Genomic DNA, 16,741 nt, shown 5'->3' on the forward strand with positions numbered 1-16,741 from the left:
TGTGTAAACCTGTATTTGTATGTTGAATTCTTTTCTTTTTCCTTTTCTATGTGACTTGAGTGCCTAACATGTACTTACTACTTGTACCGTGCCCACCTGCTTGGACCTGTGAAGGTCTGCAGTATGCATAAAATAAAATAAAATATATAAGTGGAGTATCGAAGGCAACGAAAATAATATCGTTTACTCGAAGACAGACTTTCACATTATGCCTCATACTATTTCAATAAGCACTGTGCGTTATAAATACATAGATAACTGCAGGCACGCTCACATTGAGAGGATAGCTCATACAAACAAATGAAAATGAATGCTATAGCACATATGGAGAAGCCCAGAAAAGTTACTTGGTCAGCAGGCATAAATGCAGTCTGCTTGACTACGAAAACCATGATTTGTCTTTAATGTCTAAAAAACCCATTGGAAGACGACATTCACTTTTTAAAATACTATACTGAATATGCTTTTATACAGTTATTCTTGCCACATTTTGTCCGAAGTTTCATATAGACATCACCTACTGTACACTGTATACGCTGAAAAATCTTGTTTTGTGTCATATGGATATCAGTGATGAACTTCGAGGCATGTGTCATCCGGCAGACTTCCTAGAAACGTTATTACACCCTGTCCTCGCCACCAGGGCACAGTGGAGGCGTGTCGGATTGTTCTAACGCGTCCTTGGTTTCCACGGTGGTGATAGATGGCTTACGAGACTGCCCAGCCGGTTTCTTGGACGCGGCAAAAGCGGCGATGCCAGTAGCGTCTTCACTCTTGAGGGATCGGCGACGAGCCTTTCTGGCGGCGACAAGTTGTGCTACTTCAGATGCGGGAGCGCCTGAGAGAGACTGCCTCCGTGACGTCTGAAGTGGTGGTGTGGAACCAACGCTGCTAGTACCGGCCCCAGTTGTCACAGACTGCCGTCTCGAACCGGATGTTGACTTCCGCGTTCGGTCCGCTGTGGCACTAGCTCCAACGGCGGCGGTAATAGACTGCCGCCAGGATTTCTTGCCGTCCGTCTGTTTACCTCTGGCTCCAGAGATGGACTGTCGACGCGACCCATGTGTGGTTGGCTTGCGGATTGTGGAAGCTGCATTGGTTGAAACGGGCTTCCCTTTCGACATGGCTGTTGCTGGTTTCGCACACTTCACTTTCACGTTCGCGCGCCCCTCACCTGCCACCGACAGCTTTCGCGAATGGCCACTTATTTTGCCGGACTTCGACCCCGCTGGCATAATGGTGGCAGTGCAGTCTTCGGCGGGACCACGAGACTGCCGCCGCGAACGCCTGCCAGTCTTGCCGCACTTTGTGCCTGCAGTTGTGGTGTTGCCGTCTTCAGCAGTGGTCACAGACTGTCTCCGGCAACGGCCGCCTGACTTCCCAGTCATCGTCCCTGCTGGCAAAATAGTGGTGGTGCAGTCTTCAGCTGGGTTCACAGGTTGGCGCACCCACTTAAGGCCTAGAGCCTGAGACCTCGTCTTGATAGTGGCGTCCGCGCGTTTCAACAAGGACTGGCCAGTGACTTCGCCATGTGTGCGACTTTCACAAACTCGGCTAGATTCGATGTGCACATTCGGTGGAGCTACCATGGAGCTCTCACCGAGTGCCTTTCCACCGCTGGTTTCGTACATCAGATAGAAATCATACAGAGTGTTGGTGTAGTAGAGCTGAAACCGAAAAGAAACACCGTTGTACTCTACATCGGCACACACCATTTATATATTCATTAACAAGCGCATTCGTACAACGGCAACACTTCGCTAATAACACTTACAGTTTAACAATGAACTTCAGACTACAAGCAGGCTGCGAAGTACATTTGACTATGGTGGTTGTTGTACATGCAATGCGGTAATAATGGCTTTCGCGTGCACGCTGCCACCAGAAACTGAACCTCGCTACGTTCGACGCAGGATTCCTTCAAATAAAGCAAGGTCAGCGGAGCTATTTGAGTGATTATCAGCCTTTACCTGCAGGGGTATTGTCGGCTTCAGCAAAGTTTTAAAACGTGACTGATCCCTCATTTCAAGAATCGTTTAAACACGCAAGTGAAACGCATCTCCAGAGAGGTAGTTGAGCGTTTATAGTACAACATTTTGCCACAGGGGCGAAGGAATGAATGCTACAGCAACAGGTTACAAACTCACACAAAGAATGGCCAGTAGCTCGAAACCTGTAGCGCACGCCTCACGCAGAAAACGGGCACGAAATGAGAATACACGGACGACCACGGACTTACAGAGGTCTCAGATCAGCACCTAAAGCACTCTGTTCAACAAGGATGAAATGCACACGAATTGAACGCAGAAGTATACAAAGAACAAGCCGGACAACTGCGACAATTCCTACTTCTTTGTATGCGAACAGCGTCCTCCTTTCGTAAAGGCGGCCATGGCAGTGAGAGAACCAACTTTCGTCCTCTCCCGAACCACGTGTCGGATAGACGCGCACAAGACACCTCGCTTCTTATGTTGAATTCCAATGGTAGATCGCGAGCGTTCGGCCGGATGGCGAATGGAGTGCGCCGATCCTAGCGGGATCGCTCTAGCTAAATCTGCGATTGGAACGCACGCTTCTCGACGGGAGCTGTTGGTGAGCGGAAATCTAGCGAGGGAGAACGAGAGGGTGTGACGGAGCTCAAAGCGTTTTCCGGACATCCATCGGTGATTGGATGAAGAGCGGGTGCACATAATACGTCACTTGAACTTTTGGTCAAATCCACCCATTTTGGTGGAGCAAGCCACGGAGATATTTGTGGTCTGCGGTTGCTCTCAATCTGCCATTGGAACACACGATTCACGCTCTCAATACGGAATCGGAATGTGATTGCTTTGCTCGGAGCAGAAAAACTTGATCACGATCTGCCATTGGAATTCAACAACAGAGGCGGCACTCGTGTAAACGCGAGAGGCGCCACGTCCTACGCTGCCCCGCCGCGGTGGTCTCGTGGCTAAGGTACTCAGCTGCTGACCCGCAGGTCGCGGGATTGAATCCCGGCTGCGGAGGCTGCATTTTCGATGGAGACGGAAACGTTGTAGGCCCGTGTGCTCAAATTTGGGTGCACGTTAAAGAACCCCAGGTGGTCAAAATTTCCGGAGCCTCCACTACGGCGTCTCTCAATCATATGGTGGTTTTGGGACGTTAAACCCCACATAACAATCAATAAATCATCGTCTTACGCTACGCGATGAGAGCTCATCGCGCCATCTCACTACAAATGATAAAATCACGCTGAAGCTGCGAAGCTCTGAGGACCACCAAATGGTATATCGTGTATATAATATGCCTTGCCCTCAGCACAGTTGATAGCCTATGCTACGCGTTATAATGGCTAGCGCCATGCGCTGACTATTTTGAGGTGGCAGGTTCGACACCCCGCAAGAGAGCTTTTCCTTCTGGTTTCTTTTCTGTGCAATCAATTCATATACATTTGACAAGGTCATATTCGTGACGAAAATAGGTCAGCAGAGCTGTGGTGCGTCCCGGCATAGAACACGTTTGTGTTAAAAAAAAAGTGATAACACCGACTAATGGCGATGCCCTCTGTTGCGGGAGGCTACCTGAGAACAAAGACTCTGGTGTGGTTTACAAACGTCAAATACCTTTTTGACAACAATGATGCGTTCTGCAGCGTTGACTCACGTTGCAAAAACCTACATAAGAGGTATAAACCGAAAGTAGCACAATGATGTGCTTTCGCATCAATTCATGAGGAAGAGGAAGTAGAACAGTTTCAGCAAGATGTCGAATTCACAAAGCACATGCACTATTGACACTTATGACAGTACGCTTTCGACAAGGGCAAGTTCACTGCGAAAGTGGAGAGAAAGCAGGAATGAGAAGCCATTGCAAACTGGGGAATCTAGTTCAGGCTTCGAAAAAGAGAGATGCTGTTATAGTTCACCCATGCATATATTGAACACCTTCTTTCGAAAGCATAAATTAGAAACGAACATACGAAAAGCTCTCACGTAGGAGCAAAAGATAACTGTGTCTTCATATGCAGGGTAGAATACAAGCTACTTTTGATCAGCCCGGAAAGAAAGGCAGCTTCAGAAAGGAGTATTCGGGAATTCCCCACAGTCATGTGATAAAGCATGTAATTGAGAAATCTTTGTGTAGAGAAATTTTTTCATAAATAAAACGTGTAAGTTGATACGTACAATGTGTGTCGTAGCTGCATAGGGAACAGTTGCTGCGTTTGAGATCCCCCCCAACTTGACTGAAATTCGTGCCGCTGTCGTTTACAAAGAGTGGACTCAATGCGAGCGAGCATTGACTTGCAACTGAAAATTCTTTAAAATAGAACCTTCGAATACTAGTATCTGCGCATGCTCTTACAATGTGAAACCATTGAACTGTTCACGGCACTCTTGGTTGGAGATACGAAAACTAATTTTAACATTTGGCCGAAAATGATGACAGTAGCCTAGAAAAATGCCCTAATCTTTCCAAAGGAAATCATGTCTAAATATGAATGCATTGCGTAGCGTCCGTAACGGTGTTTCGCACGTGAGAACTCAGCGTTAGAAGAATAGTGTTTTCTTTCTTTTTTTTTTCTTACACCGTGCCACCAATAGCGCCGTTCACTGCACGTGGCTTTTTTATCTCGCAAGAAATGCGGTATGCTTTTCCAGCTTTAGTAGCTAGCGTGCACGATAAAAAATACTTTGAAGTGAACAAAGGAAACGGCGTTCTCGAGCACAGATTTCCGGTTGTTCTTGAGAGGCACCCAGCCAACGAATTGGCGAGAGTGAGGTGCAAGCGGGCGGAAAAGTGGGGCGCAGGAGGAGAGAGAGTGAACAACGAGAGAAGGAGTGGCAGCACTCAACGCCGACTAATTTTGTCGGCGTTGCAGCACTACACCTACCCTCTCCTGCACTCTCTCGCAAAACTTGCTCCGCTTCCTATGGACGAAGATAACCGCGTGTGCGCGCAGCTGTTGCTATAGGAGAGCGGTGTGATGGCGGAAAGGAAACGCCTGCCAGTGTGCTGACATCACCACGGACAACGCCAGAGGCATGACATCGCCTGATTAAGAAATGCATTTGCATAGGAAAGAAACCTTCCTTATCCTGGAGAGTGAATTAGGATGACTAAAACATTTACGACCTCCACTTCAAAAATGTCACGCACTGAAGTTCCTTGAGACAAAGTATTCAACCACTAGCCCCAATCCTCAGTCCTTTCTTTTATGATTCCATGGTTTCTGTACAATACCGCACATTTAGAAAAAAAAATCGTCTCATTTTTCCTCCTCGGTCTTCTCGACACTTCCCTGCACGTAGTAACATTTCGAGGACCACGAATGCAACTCTGCAAGTTTGGGCCCACATCGTGGGATTTCATCGTATTTTTCTTCTATTATGCATTTACTTGGATTCAAAAAATTTCCTTGCTGCTTAATTTTTTTTTTCGAGGAAGTGCGTGGCGCACTTTGTTCTACATGAATTTTGTTGCATGGTCGCTCACTGTTGACTGCACTCGGTATTGTTGGAACATTAGTAGACTCACTTTATGCTAGCATACAGAGCAGAGGTGTGCCTCGGAATTTTCTTCAACTAAAATTCTTTTTCGCCACTGTGACCTGGTGGTTCGTGAAATTTCGGTGGCCTACAGAAATGAGAGCGCAGGTTGTAACCTTGTTTGTCAGCCTTGAATCTCCTTCGATAATTAGGGAACAGCCTTTTTAGATGAGTCACAGTTCACCACCCACTATTGATACGAGTTTCCTGTTCTCTAAGCAAACGGGCCGCAATGAGTTGTGTCTGTGCCATGTAAAAGCATGCCAAATAATAGCATCTTGAGATGTGTTTTTAGTAAAATCTTCAGTTCAACATCAGTGCCCGTGTTGTGTCAACTTTTTGTTCGTGCTCGCACATTTTTCTCTGTTTTGCTTGTACACACGCTAGCAGTAGTTACCACTAATTGCTCAGTTTTGAATCCTATTTAGCTGTTATTCGCTGCACTCTAATCTCATTGTCCTCTCAAATTTTCTATTATTCCTTGTCATGCGTGGTAGAATACCAATTGTAGTTTTTTTTTTCTTTTGAAAGCACCAATAGTTCATCATACCGAAACCTCAGCGTTTTACAGTATATTGAGTCAATGTCCTTTCATCACCCTCGCGATTCCCCGGCTCAATAGTTCGTATCACTGCATCTGTTTTTGTGAGTATCTGTGTCAAAGCTTCGTTTTGATGGCACGAGTAATGCTTATATATGTCCTGCCCTCACCAAGAGAGTTTTCTAATAATGCACAACAGAGAACTCTGGCACTGTGTTGTTCATGGAAGCTGCAATGCATGGCGCTTCAGCTAGCATGGGATTCGTAAGTAATAGACAGATTTGTGTAAACTTCATTCTTTCGGCTCTGTGTGCCTCCATATAGCACGCAGCCGTTTTGTCGCAGGACAGAGTTCAGTGAATGTTCAGCAGTTCCTTTTCACCACCTTTCCTTTCAAACCCAACAATTCAAACTGGTTCACAAATTTCACATTGGTGCATTCTTTTATCTGAAATGAACATCAAATCACCACAATAAATGAAGCCACGAGTGCTTTCCAAGTCACAAGCATGAAGAATAAACAAATCTATAATTTCTTTTTGTGACTGCACAATCGCTGCTCCATAGTTCCATCTAGGTCGTAGCAGGAAGCTATGCTCTGACCCGCTCGTTTAACAGAAATTAGGAAGGTGAGAACTGTTGTCAAAATTATTCAGTAAGGTGAAGAGGGAGCTACTTAGCGTGTTAAAGTACTTAAAGGCCAGCACGTCAAAATACGAAAAGTGTGCGAGAGTGTGAACCACAGGGAATTCAGTGCCATGTTTCAAAATTAGGACGAAGCGGACCTAAGACGCCGATCATGGAAGTTGACAGGCGCTGCCCTGTCCACTTGCACTGTCCACGTTTTTGATGCGCTTCATCCCAACATTTAAATATTAACGTTACTAAACCAGCTAACACATGCTATTTTGTTTAAGATATGGCCTGTTTAATAAATAGAACTACGACACCAAAACACACTGTGTATTGGTACCCGTCACTCCCAGTGTGTAGAAAGCAGCGGTGTTGAAAAACAAGGGTAGTAAATGATAAAAAGGTAGTCCTAGCTCTCAAGTAGAATCAAGTACATCATTTCTTTCGCAAGCATGCTGCTTGAGGCCTGAGCAATGCATATACGCGCACGATGTTGTACTCATGCGGGTGGCTACAATATTCACCACTGCATCTGCCGTATGGTGCCGCACATAATGTTGAAAAGCTGCCAGCGGTATTGTCAATCTTGGCAGCGGTGCAAAAGGTTCTAGCTAGCCTCATTCAGCTAGGTTCAGCTAGGTAATGTGGTGTGAACGAAGGTGCACATTAATGCCTCCTCTGTCGAACAGTGAGAGAACAAAGAACACAATATAGTAGTGTGACGTAACTGTTTCTTAGCATCACTTCACACCAGTCTTTCTAAGTATCAACCATTTTCGCGAACGGCCTGTTAACCTTGACAGAAGGCCTAGCCTATAGATGGGGGAGGCAGAGGGCAGGATTGGACATTTGGAAACTATACCAAAATGCTGCCTTCTTTAAGGCAATAGTTGAATCCATGCAATTAAGAGAACCCAATCAATTTCCAGCTCTTTTTACGCTCTTCTCTCTAGACACCCTGCTCTGGCCTTTTGGTGCTGTTATGAACAACCCGTACAAGCATTTCTGCAACAAAAGAATGCATTTACGTTCGGAATTCTGCCATTGTCAGTTTTGTTTGCCTTGCATTGAGATATTGAATTTTTTAGCAAAGAGAAACTATAAAATATCGAACTTTTTTTACTAGCGTTGTGGGGTGTCATGTGTAATTGAAAAGCGGCTTTATTGATCACGGGGACATGCAACCTAAACATGTTGCCGAAAGAGGACGTCATCGTGAATTAGAGATACTGCATGGAGCTCTCGCTCACGTGCTCAGGGGGCCCTCATTTTTCGTTCGAAAATTAACAAATGTTCTGGCAAGCATAATTTATTGTTGTTACTTACTTGCCTAAATACCGAAAAAGGCATATACGAATGCTAACCTCGCGCCTTTTGCCATGGTATGAGCTGGCATGAAAAAAAGCTTTCCATTTTCAGAGTTCATATTACCGCGGGAATCGTATATACTCTTGCGATATTCTTTCAATCTTCATACATCAACGTTAATTATTAGGTGATCGTATTTACCATCCCCTAAGCGTTCAGCATTGCTTATGCATGAGGTTCTCGTAACGAAGTAAGTGCTATACTAACACGCAACATCGCCGCTTTTAGTTGTCATAAACATGCCTGTACCGATCGCAAAGAATTCATCAAAACACTTGACGGTATCAACATAAAAAGCACTTGACTGGCAGTGGAGTTGGTAGAATATTGCTAATAACCCAGCAAGAAATACGAAGAGAGGGCACGTGGCTCAGGTCATCAAGTATGCCCTAATACGCCTTTCAATGTCATATATGTCTTACCCTAATCCTCATTCTGAATACTTTCGGGACGACCAACAATCGAATGCAGCTCCGTCACACACATGTAGTTCACTCTACCTGTCTAATTCTACGTTCTTTTTTGAGATGGTTTAAGTTAACAAAGGGGACGCTTACTTTGGTCAATGCAGCGAGTATTATCACCGGCGTCCAAACCCCTATGTGCTTCAACTGCGATTAAAAGAGAATCACGTTAAAGAATGCTTGCCACATGGCATATGCGCCTTGTATAGCGCTGACAAGATTGACGTTGTAGCAAGCTAATAAATTTTATGGCATTAGCACGTACCTGCTGTTCCCTGGTTAGCTCGTCGGCGTCTACGCGAGTCCACTGGATAAAAATAACAAAAAACACACAAGGCTAGACGACCGTTTTTTTTTTTCATAGCCTTCTCCAGACTACAACAAAGTAGCGGCACCATGAGGTTTTACGGACAAAAGCAAACCTGAAGAAATTAGTACTTCAGGCATAGGCCATGATGGCATGAAAGGGACATGTATTGACACTAGTACGAACAACACACCTTTGCGCGTCCTAATTGTACCGAAAGCTTAATAATTCGCAAGCACGTTTTCAGCACGTTTTTATGGGCTAAGCTGCTTACGGTCTAGGGTAATCCCTCCTCCGGCGTACCCAGTAGCGTCTCCCTTAACATACAGTAGATGACGATGTCCCATAAAGACGCATGCTTGGGCGCACCTATATTTAAGGAATCAGATAGGCCTATACCTCTCTTTTCAGCCCATAGATATGTATCCACTACCACCGGGAATTGATGCGGCGTCCTCGAAGCGAGGCAGCGACGCTGTGCCCGAATGCCTGCTAAGTTATCACGGAGGGTGGCATGTCATCTTAAAGATGATTTATAAGCGAGGTTTAACGTTTCGAAATCATCGTATTACTGTGAGAGACGCCGTAATGCAGTGTTCTGGAAATTTCAACCACCTGCGCTTCTTTAACGTGCAGCCAAATTCGAGCTCACGGGCCTACAGCATTTTCCCCTCCATCGAAAATGCAGCCGCCGCAGCCAGGATTTGATCACGGAAATTTCGGGCCAGCCGCCGAGTAGCTTAGCCACAAGACCACCGCAGCGGGGCTGCCATTTTTAAAGTAAATTAACAAATCACTCGCATGCTCAATTAATTGTACTCATTATAGCATTCAAAAGAAAAATATTGCCCATGGTACAACTTTGGTAATGTGACGATTTCATTGAGCCGTAATGCACAACATCCGGTGGTATTTTTTTGCGTAATGTGAACTTGGGAATATGATGGCGTCTTTCCGAGTGATGTTACGTAGGTCACGCCAAGAAGTGCTGCAGCTCACAAAGACGGCCATGCACGAATCCAACTGAAGTTGTTGTTTAGACCACTGTGAATGCTTGTTGCATGAACAGCTGTATTATAGTGAATGATTCCTCTAGTGTAGCTCTGTAATGACCTATGTATGCTTTCGGCCATGCGATGGTCAGCTGGCACTCTCACCCATTTAGGCGGGTAGCGTAGGCCGACCAGGTTGCCGCCGCAACACCACAACATCGAGACGGCGTTCCACAACACGAACGCCTTCAGCACACATGCCATTTGAGCCTGCGTTCAAAACATTAAAATACAATTTAATGGCATAGTGTAAACAGCCAACTTTCAGGCATAACGTAACTGTTCAGAATTGATGGTGCGAACGTCATAGCAGCTCGACGGAACGGATCGCAAATTGGTGGGAACGTAGAAATAATTTTTGCAGCAACTCTGTCAAAAAATTTGATCAGGGTCATTAATTCGGAATACTAACAACTTTATGTGTACCCTTTTTATTTAAGACCATGTTTCTCATGATTTTTAGGCTCCAGCAATTTAAAAAAAGCTGAAACGAACCACTACAATCAGCGACACAAAAATACACTGCAATTAGAAAAACTGTACTTGTTACAATATGGACACTTCTATGTTGAAGTCTGTTCTCTGACATAAGTGCCAAACTTTTTTCATTGTAATTACGGCCAATTCTTCTTGCATTCTAGTATGGTAATGCAAGCCGTAAAATTCACTTCATTTTGTCAACTTTCGTTGACCCACACGGACATTGTTGACAGAACAACAAATTCGCCAATTGAAGGCACATTTGCAGTACTGGTGCCAAGCGTCAAACAGGGGTGGAGCTTAGCGGTTTTCCCTGCTTCTAGTTTTTTTTAAAGAAGATAGTCTTTCTTGGTGACCTTCAACGCAGAAATTTCGGTCTGTCTGACTGTCTGTCTATTTGTCTGTCTGCACATTTGTCTGTTTGTCCACCTTTAACGGTACCCTAAGTGGTACCAAAGCGGCCAAACGAGCCTCGCAATGGCCGACTTCATCCGCAGCGCATACCAATATTGCTCAAGATTCAGCATTTATACTTTTGTGATTGTCAATTAAAAAGCAATTATTGCGTATATCTGACGCACGACAACACGTCAATATTATGTGTGTCTTTTACTAAAAAGGCATACATATGTAATTCTAAGGACCGTAGCGTTTATCACGTTGCGCTGGCCACGCAACGCTTGCACGAAAAGGCAAGTGTTTCCAACGCTTTGCTAAGACGACATCGGTGATGCCACCTACCGCTGCCTTGCGTTCTACACAATATCACCTCCGAGACGAGCGTGCACGGCTCGCGCGCGTTGTTTTCAAGATAACTGCCAGATAGCGCTCGTGTCTCACATGTGACGTGACCTGATGCACTCGTTCGCCTCCGCTGCACGCTCGAGGCACTCTAACGCAGTGCCTCCAGAATACCAATCGCCAATTTTCTTGCGCAGAACATCAATTAAACGTTTTGTTCACTCTCTCCACACGCAAGACTATCGTGTTTGGACGACATTTTCAGTGTGAAATACAGATCTGGTACCATTTTTTTTCTTTGCCTCTTGCCTTATCTCTTTTTCCGTGTTTTTAAATGATATAGTTATTTCTTGCTACGTACCCTCTATGTCATTTGCATTTTTAAAAATTTTCTTTCTGCTTCCTCTCTTAATTCGCTTGCTCTCTTTCTTTCGCTTGCCTCTAATTTCTATTTTTTTCACTCTATGTTTCTTTTATTACTGGTTCTTCACACTTTCTTTCTCGTTCTACATTTGTTTCTATTTGTTTCTTACTTCTTGCGTCTGGTCTGTGTTTTATAATCTCTTCCAAGCTCCTTTCCCTCACCCCCACTTCCTTTTTCCACCCTCTTGATATTATAGGGAACCAGCGCTGGAGTTTCCACGACCACTCTGGCGGTGAGAGCGTGCACTTCTAGCTGCTCCCGCAGACGAGAGTGCCGACTGGTACAGGCGGCGCGTACGCGCATCACCATAACAAAACTAAATGGTGCTGGCGATACTGCTGCGTATTCAAGTGCAACAATATCTAAAAATAGGGAGGGCGTAAAAAGAGGAAGCGGCGTTGCATCCAAGCACTCAGGCGAGTGAAATACTGCCTCCTGTCTAGTGCTGTCGGGCTCATTTCTGAACCAAACGGCGCTTTTCTGCTATATTTATTCGATAGTGAAGACAGCCACCAGTGAAAACTAACGCCAAACAGTCGAGTTTAGACGGCGTTTAGCAAAAAAAAATAAAAAACGAGCGTTTTATGCAACATACAGCAGATATAAACTTTTTTGTATGAGGCTCGCTGAACATTGAGTCGTGCACTTCAGGACTAACAGTTTTCATTCATGTGACCACCACCCCCAAATTCCATCTGACACCAATGCGTGAAGTGAATGATACAAAAGGCAGATAACCCTTTTTTTTCGTAAACAGTTGCCTGTAAAGGAAAGTTGCCTTGTCCACAACACTTGTGCAGGGCCACGTCCACCTATGCTTCTGAAATGTTATAAAAGATACTCTCGCGGTGAGCACTCGATCACCAGATGCCTCTGTTCAACTTAATTCGTGCAAAAGACAGGGTTTTTGTTACGAACAAAGCAGCGGATTACTCGAAGCTTAGCTTTCTGGAGTCAGCCGATGCAGTAGGCGTTTTGTGGCTGCCGTGGCTAAGTAACGTTCGAATTTATGCCTTGCTAGAGAAGTATGAAATGTCTTTGATTTTTACCCGTTTTTACTCGTTCGCTTCACCCACAGTTTCAGTTTTTCCGCTCGTCTGTATAGGTTTAAATTGAAGGTGTCTGTTCAACGACAATAACTGCAAGGCTTTCACGTGCCAAACAAGATCTCATTTGAGGTACGCTGCAGTGTGCGTATCAAGATAGTGAACGCTTGGGGTTCTCCAATGCGCACGCGTATCTTGGTTCACGGGTGTTCTATTTAATATTTCACCCCATTGAAGGGCGGCCGCCATGGTCGCTAATCTATCCCGCGTTCTCAAGAATGGCAGCGTAACACCACACATGCTGTGCTGCCACGGTGGTTTGCTTGGTCAAAGTCTCCGTGCATAAATTCCGCGAAGAGGGCGTACAAACAATGTCAGAAAAAAATGCGTCTGCTGCCACCTACTCTGCTTTTTTTTCTTTTGTTTTAGTGCAGATGTTGACAGCGTGTTATTGTCGCAGCACGAACTCAAGGGGGGCATTTCAGCTAGCATTAGCCAAAAACCCAGCACGCAACCATAAACGAGGACGAGTGAGCAGCCATCACGGCGCAGCACACATAGACGCAGTCCACTTTGCAGGGCTTCTCTCCGTTTTTCAGTGTTTTTTATGTAACAGTAGCCTTCGGACAAAGTTAGTTTTCGAAACCTCAGTGCAGTATTACTGGCGCCACTGCCTTTAGAGCTGCTCGTTCTAAAATGAACCGCGGCAGCGGCACACGCACGTGCCCTCAGGGTGGTACACTGCAGCCGGTCGTCTGGGCGCGGGAAGCGGAGTTGTGTCGCGACAACTCCGGCAGGTGCTGTTTCGGCGCGCCACCTGCGCTGGTCTCCCATACAACGCTATACTATTCTGCGCTAGTGTGCCTGCATTGCCGAGATATCAATTCGTCATGCGACAGGAGCTCGCCGACGTGAAGAAGAGGATGAAGAAGTGCGCACGAGCCGTTGTAGGGCTCACCGTCCTGGCCGTTGCGCTGCTCTCGCCATCTCTGACGTTTCACTTTGTAAATAAATTCATTCCATCGTTAACATATGATGCTCGCCCTCGAATTGCAAGAACGCGAGTTCGAATAGCACCTCGCCACGAAAACAACAGGTGTTTTTCGCCGAAAATTTTTGTTTGCTTCTTTTTATCTTTCGGCGTTTCTCCTCTCTCTTTGCTCTATCTACCACCCACCAGATTACTGTACCCAGCAGCATAGAATTTGCCGCACTATATCTGGGAGCATATGATGAGGAAGAGGACGGCGAGAGCGCGCGAGACAGTTGATGATGAAGATTTCTGCTTCTCACAGACCATTTACGGCGAACTTCAACCACACCGATGCCAAAACTTCGTTTCAGAACTTGTTTTTGGGAATGAACTTTCACAACGCCTACAAATAAAGGTACTCTAAACTAAAATCATGCTTCCCATCACAAAAAATGCCTTGTATCACATGCAATAAATATTAAAATTGGTGCAGGAATTTTTTGTGAAGATATTCATTGAGTTCTGTGAATTTAAGTTGGCGCGACAAGAACTTTACTCGGACAAAAAAACCCTCCTAAGTCTTCGCTGCCTCATTCTACGTGAATGACATGTGTGTGTTTGTCTGGGAATGCGTCCATATTATATAACTAAGGATCTACTTTTCACTGGTCCTCGTGTAAATATCAAGGCGCTGCCTTCATCCTAAAAGCAGAAATTAGAAAAAACATAGGACAAGATAACAAGCGTAGACTGTACAACCTCTATAGATATCACCCTGCTGATGTCGTTCACGGGATGTCAAAGAATAATTTGCTTGTAATTATAAACCGCCTTCTTGCTTTGACTGCTCATAAGAGCTTTAACACTAGTCTCGCTTTTGTGAACAAAAATGGTTTAGTAGGAACAATAAAAGAGAGAGAAAAGGGTCTTACGTGTAGTCTAAGTAACAACATAGCAACATTAGAATAATCAAAACTGTGCACGCGCTCGTAATACGTGTTACTCTTTAGAATTGACCATACTCTCTTGACGTTCGTCAGAAGACAGCGAATCATTTGTTGCCTCATAAAGCAGCGGGTCACAGCTGTAAGTGTGGAGTATTGGTCTATTACGCAGAATGACGGAAAAACTTACGTCATCTATTTCGGCTCCCTGACTCCGTTTCTGCGTTTGCCGGCAAGAAGAATGAAATAAAATACAGATTAGAATCTAAACTTCCTGTAGATTGGAAAAGGATAGCTACAATGATAATTTGGCAGTTAATAGTAAAAGTAATTTTAGGTAATTTTCGTTTTCTAAAACCATGAAATCATTGCGGGGCACGCAGTAGCGGAGGGCAACAGAATATATAACGGCTGATTCACCGGCTTAGTACATGTAGTGGGTTCTCGTCAAGGCCTCGGGTTCATTTAGTCCCACATTCATTCATATTGTTACAAGAGAACGTATATATACTGATACTTAGAGGCCGAGAAAATAACTAGCACAATGGCGGAGTGCTCCCAGTCCCTTTGCACTTCATACTTGTCTCTACCGGACCGGAACCCTCCCGCCACAATCCCACTACTGTCGTCTGACAATATGCATAGCATATAAAAAATCCAGTCGTCTCCTCATTACAAACACTGGTGAAAGAGAGCAGCTGGCACTGTTTTCATCAGGCTAACGCAATTTTGTTTTGAAAGTCCTTCATATATCGTGTATCACTGCTTTTTACTAAACATCCGTTGTTTATGAATGAGTGTGAAAGGCCTAGAAGCGTTACCATGGAGGCTAGGCGTAAAAGGTTCGACCAAGAACGTTCTCACTGCTAAAGCAAGTATATTACCTTTAACTGGGTCATGCCACAGAGTGCACGAGCCAGCAGTGGCCTATTCTGCGGTAACTAAACATGCGCGAACAATGAGGTGAAACGTGTGCGTTTGTTTACATTTCCGGTATTTGGCACCGTCATAATCTGCATCCAGAGGATGACATAAACCTATACACCAGTGGGAGTATGCGACCCATTATCGTAGAAACAGGGGTTTTGGTGCTCGGCTGCTGACATGAAGGTCACACACAGTTTAAAATCCGGCCGAGACTGTTGCATATCAAGAGACATTTAGCATCCATTGATGCTAAATGCTAGAGCCTTTTATCCCAAGTTTAGACGCATCTCAGGAGACAAGAATGTCAAAAACCCATCCACTATGGTGTGCCTCAAATGACGTATTGGCGCGTAAAACTCCCGATGACGTTATTACGAAGCCAAAGATACAACAAGATATTATTGTTTTTTGAGAGGCTTACCACATTTGTCTACATACGCACAATGTGACAGCTACAAAAATCTTTTATGAGCAAAGCTCCTTAGTACCTCACAATATCCATCCGGCTTCAATCCGTCCGGGTGCCGTGCAGAGACGATGAACAAGTGCAACGCATCTGAGCGCAAAATACGTTTACTGCGCTTATATAACGAAGCATATGATTCGAAATTTAAAAGGCCACAACACCGTAAAGTTGCCGACATTTAACCAGCCATTAATCAAAGCAAATAACAAATTGTTAGCAAGAACAAAAAATAATGTTAACCAGAACAAAATAATAGGCCACAACTTATATGATCCAATGCAGACTGCTTCGCCCCATCATCAGCATTCATCTCGTATGTCCACCTCAGTTTTTTTTAGTTCATATTAGTCTATGACAACGTTTTTTTCTATCAGCATTCATCTCGTATGTCCACCTCAGATTTTTTTTTCTAGTTGATCTTACTCCATAACAACGTTGTGTTCTACAAAGCTTCTGCTTCTCTTTATGATTTGCTTCTCAGTCTATGAAAGCTACAGACTCTCCTTAGTGTACCATATGTTCGCTTATTGCTCATTTCTGCTGACGATCGACTGTCTGTAGTCTAGAGAAAAGGAACGAATGCGTGCCCTTACCGGTTTCCAGAGAAGCAGGATGATCGCGACGTCGCTGCAGAGGTTGGCGGCGCACTCGACACCGAGCCAGACGTCCAAGATGAAGCCTTCATCTGCAGAACAAAATATAGCGACGATTATACTCACGTGGTTATTTAACAGTTTAACGGCTGAGTGACAATACGAGAGCGTTACCACAAAATGGAAGGCCACAATTTTTCGTCATCATCAGACAGATGATCAATGAAGTCCACATAACGCCTCATAGTACCTCGCTG

At 44.8% G+C, this 16,741-nt stretch overlaps 1 protein-coding gene across 1 annotated transcript; it reads right to left on the bottom strand.

The window, feature by feature from the left end:
• Positions 1–210: 210 nt before the first annotated feature.
• LOC142785071 (uncharacterized) lies at positions 211–8,676 on the bottom strand. The gene is made up of 2 exons (XM_075883477.1): positions 8,625–8,676; positions 211–1,667 (listed from the first exon to the last, which is right to left on the bottom strand). The coding sequence occupies exon 2, from the start codon at positions 1,629–1,631 to the stop codon at positions 621–623; it is 1,011 nt and encodes a 336-aa protein (XP_075739592.1). The 5' UTR covers positions 1,632–1,667; positions 8,625–8,676; the 3' UTR covers positions 211–620.
• Between the last annotated feature and the right edge of the window lie 8,065 nt (positions 8,677–16,741).

This window comes from Rhipicephalus microplus, chromosome 2 (assembly GCF_043290135.1).
Source record: "Rhipicephalus microplus isolate Deutch F79 chromosome 2, USDA_Rmic, whole genome shotgun sequence".
In the NCBI taxonomy this organism is placed as follows: Eukaryota; Metazoa; Arthropoda; class Arachnida; order Ixodida; family Ixodidae; genus Rhipicephalus; species Rhipicephalus microplus.

Bases quoted from the DNA above. Each gene is read 5' to 3' on its own strand.
- LOC142785071 (XM_075883477.1), bottom strand. From the start codon at position 1,631: ATGTACGAAACCAGCGGTGGAAAGGCACTCGGTGAGAGCTCCATGGTA.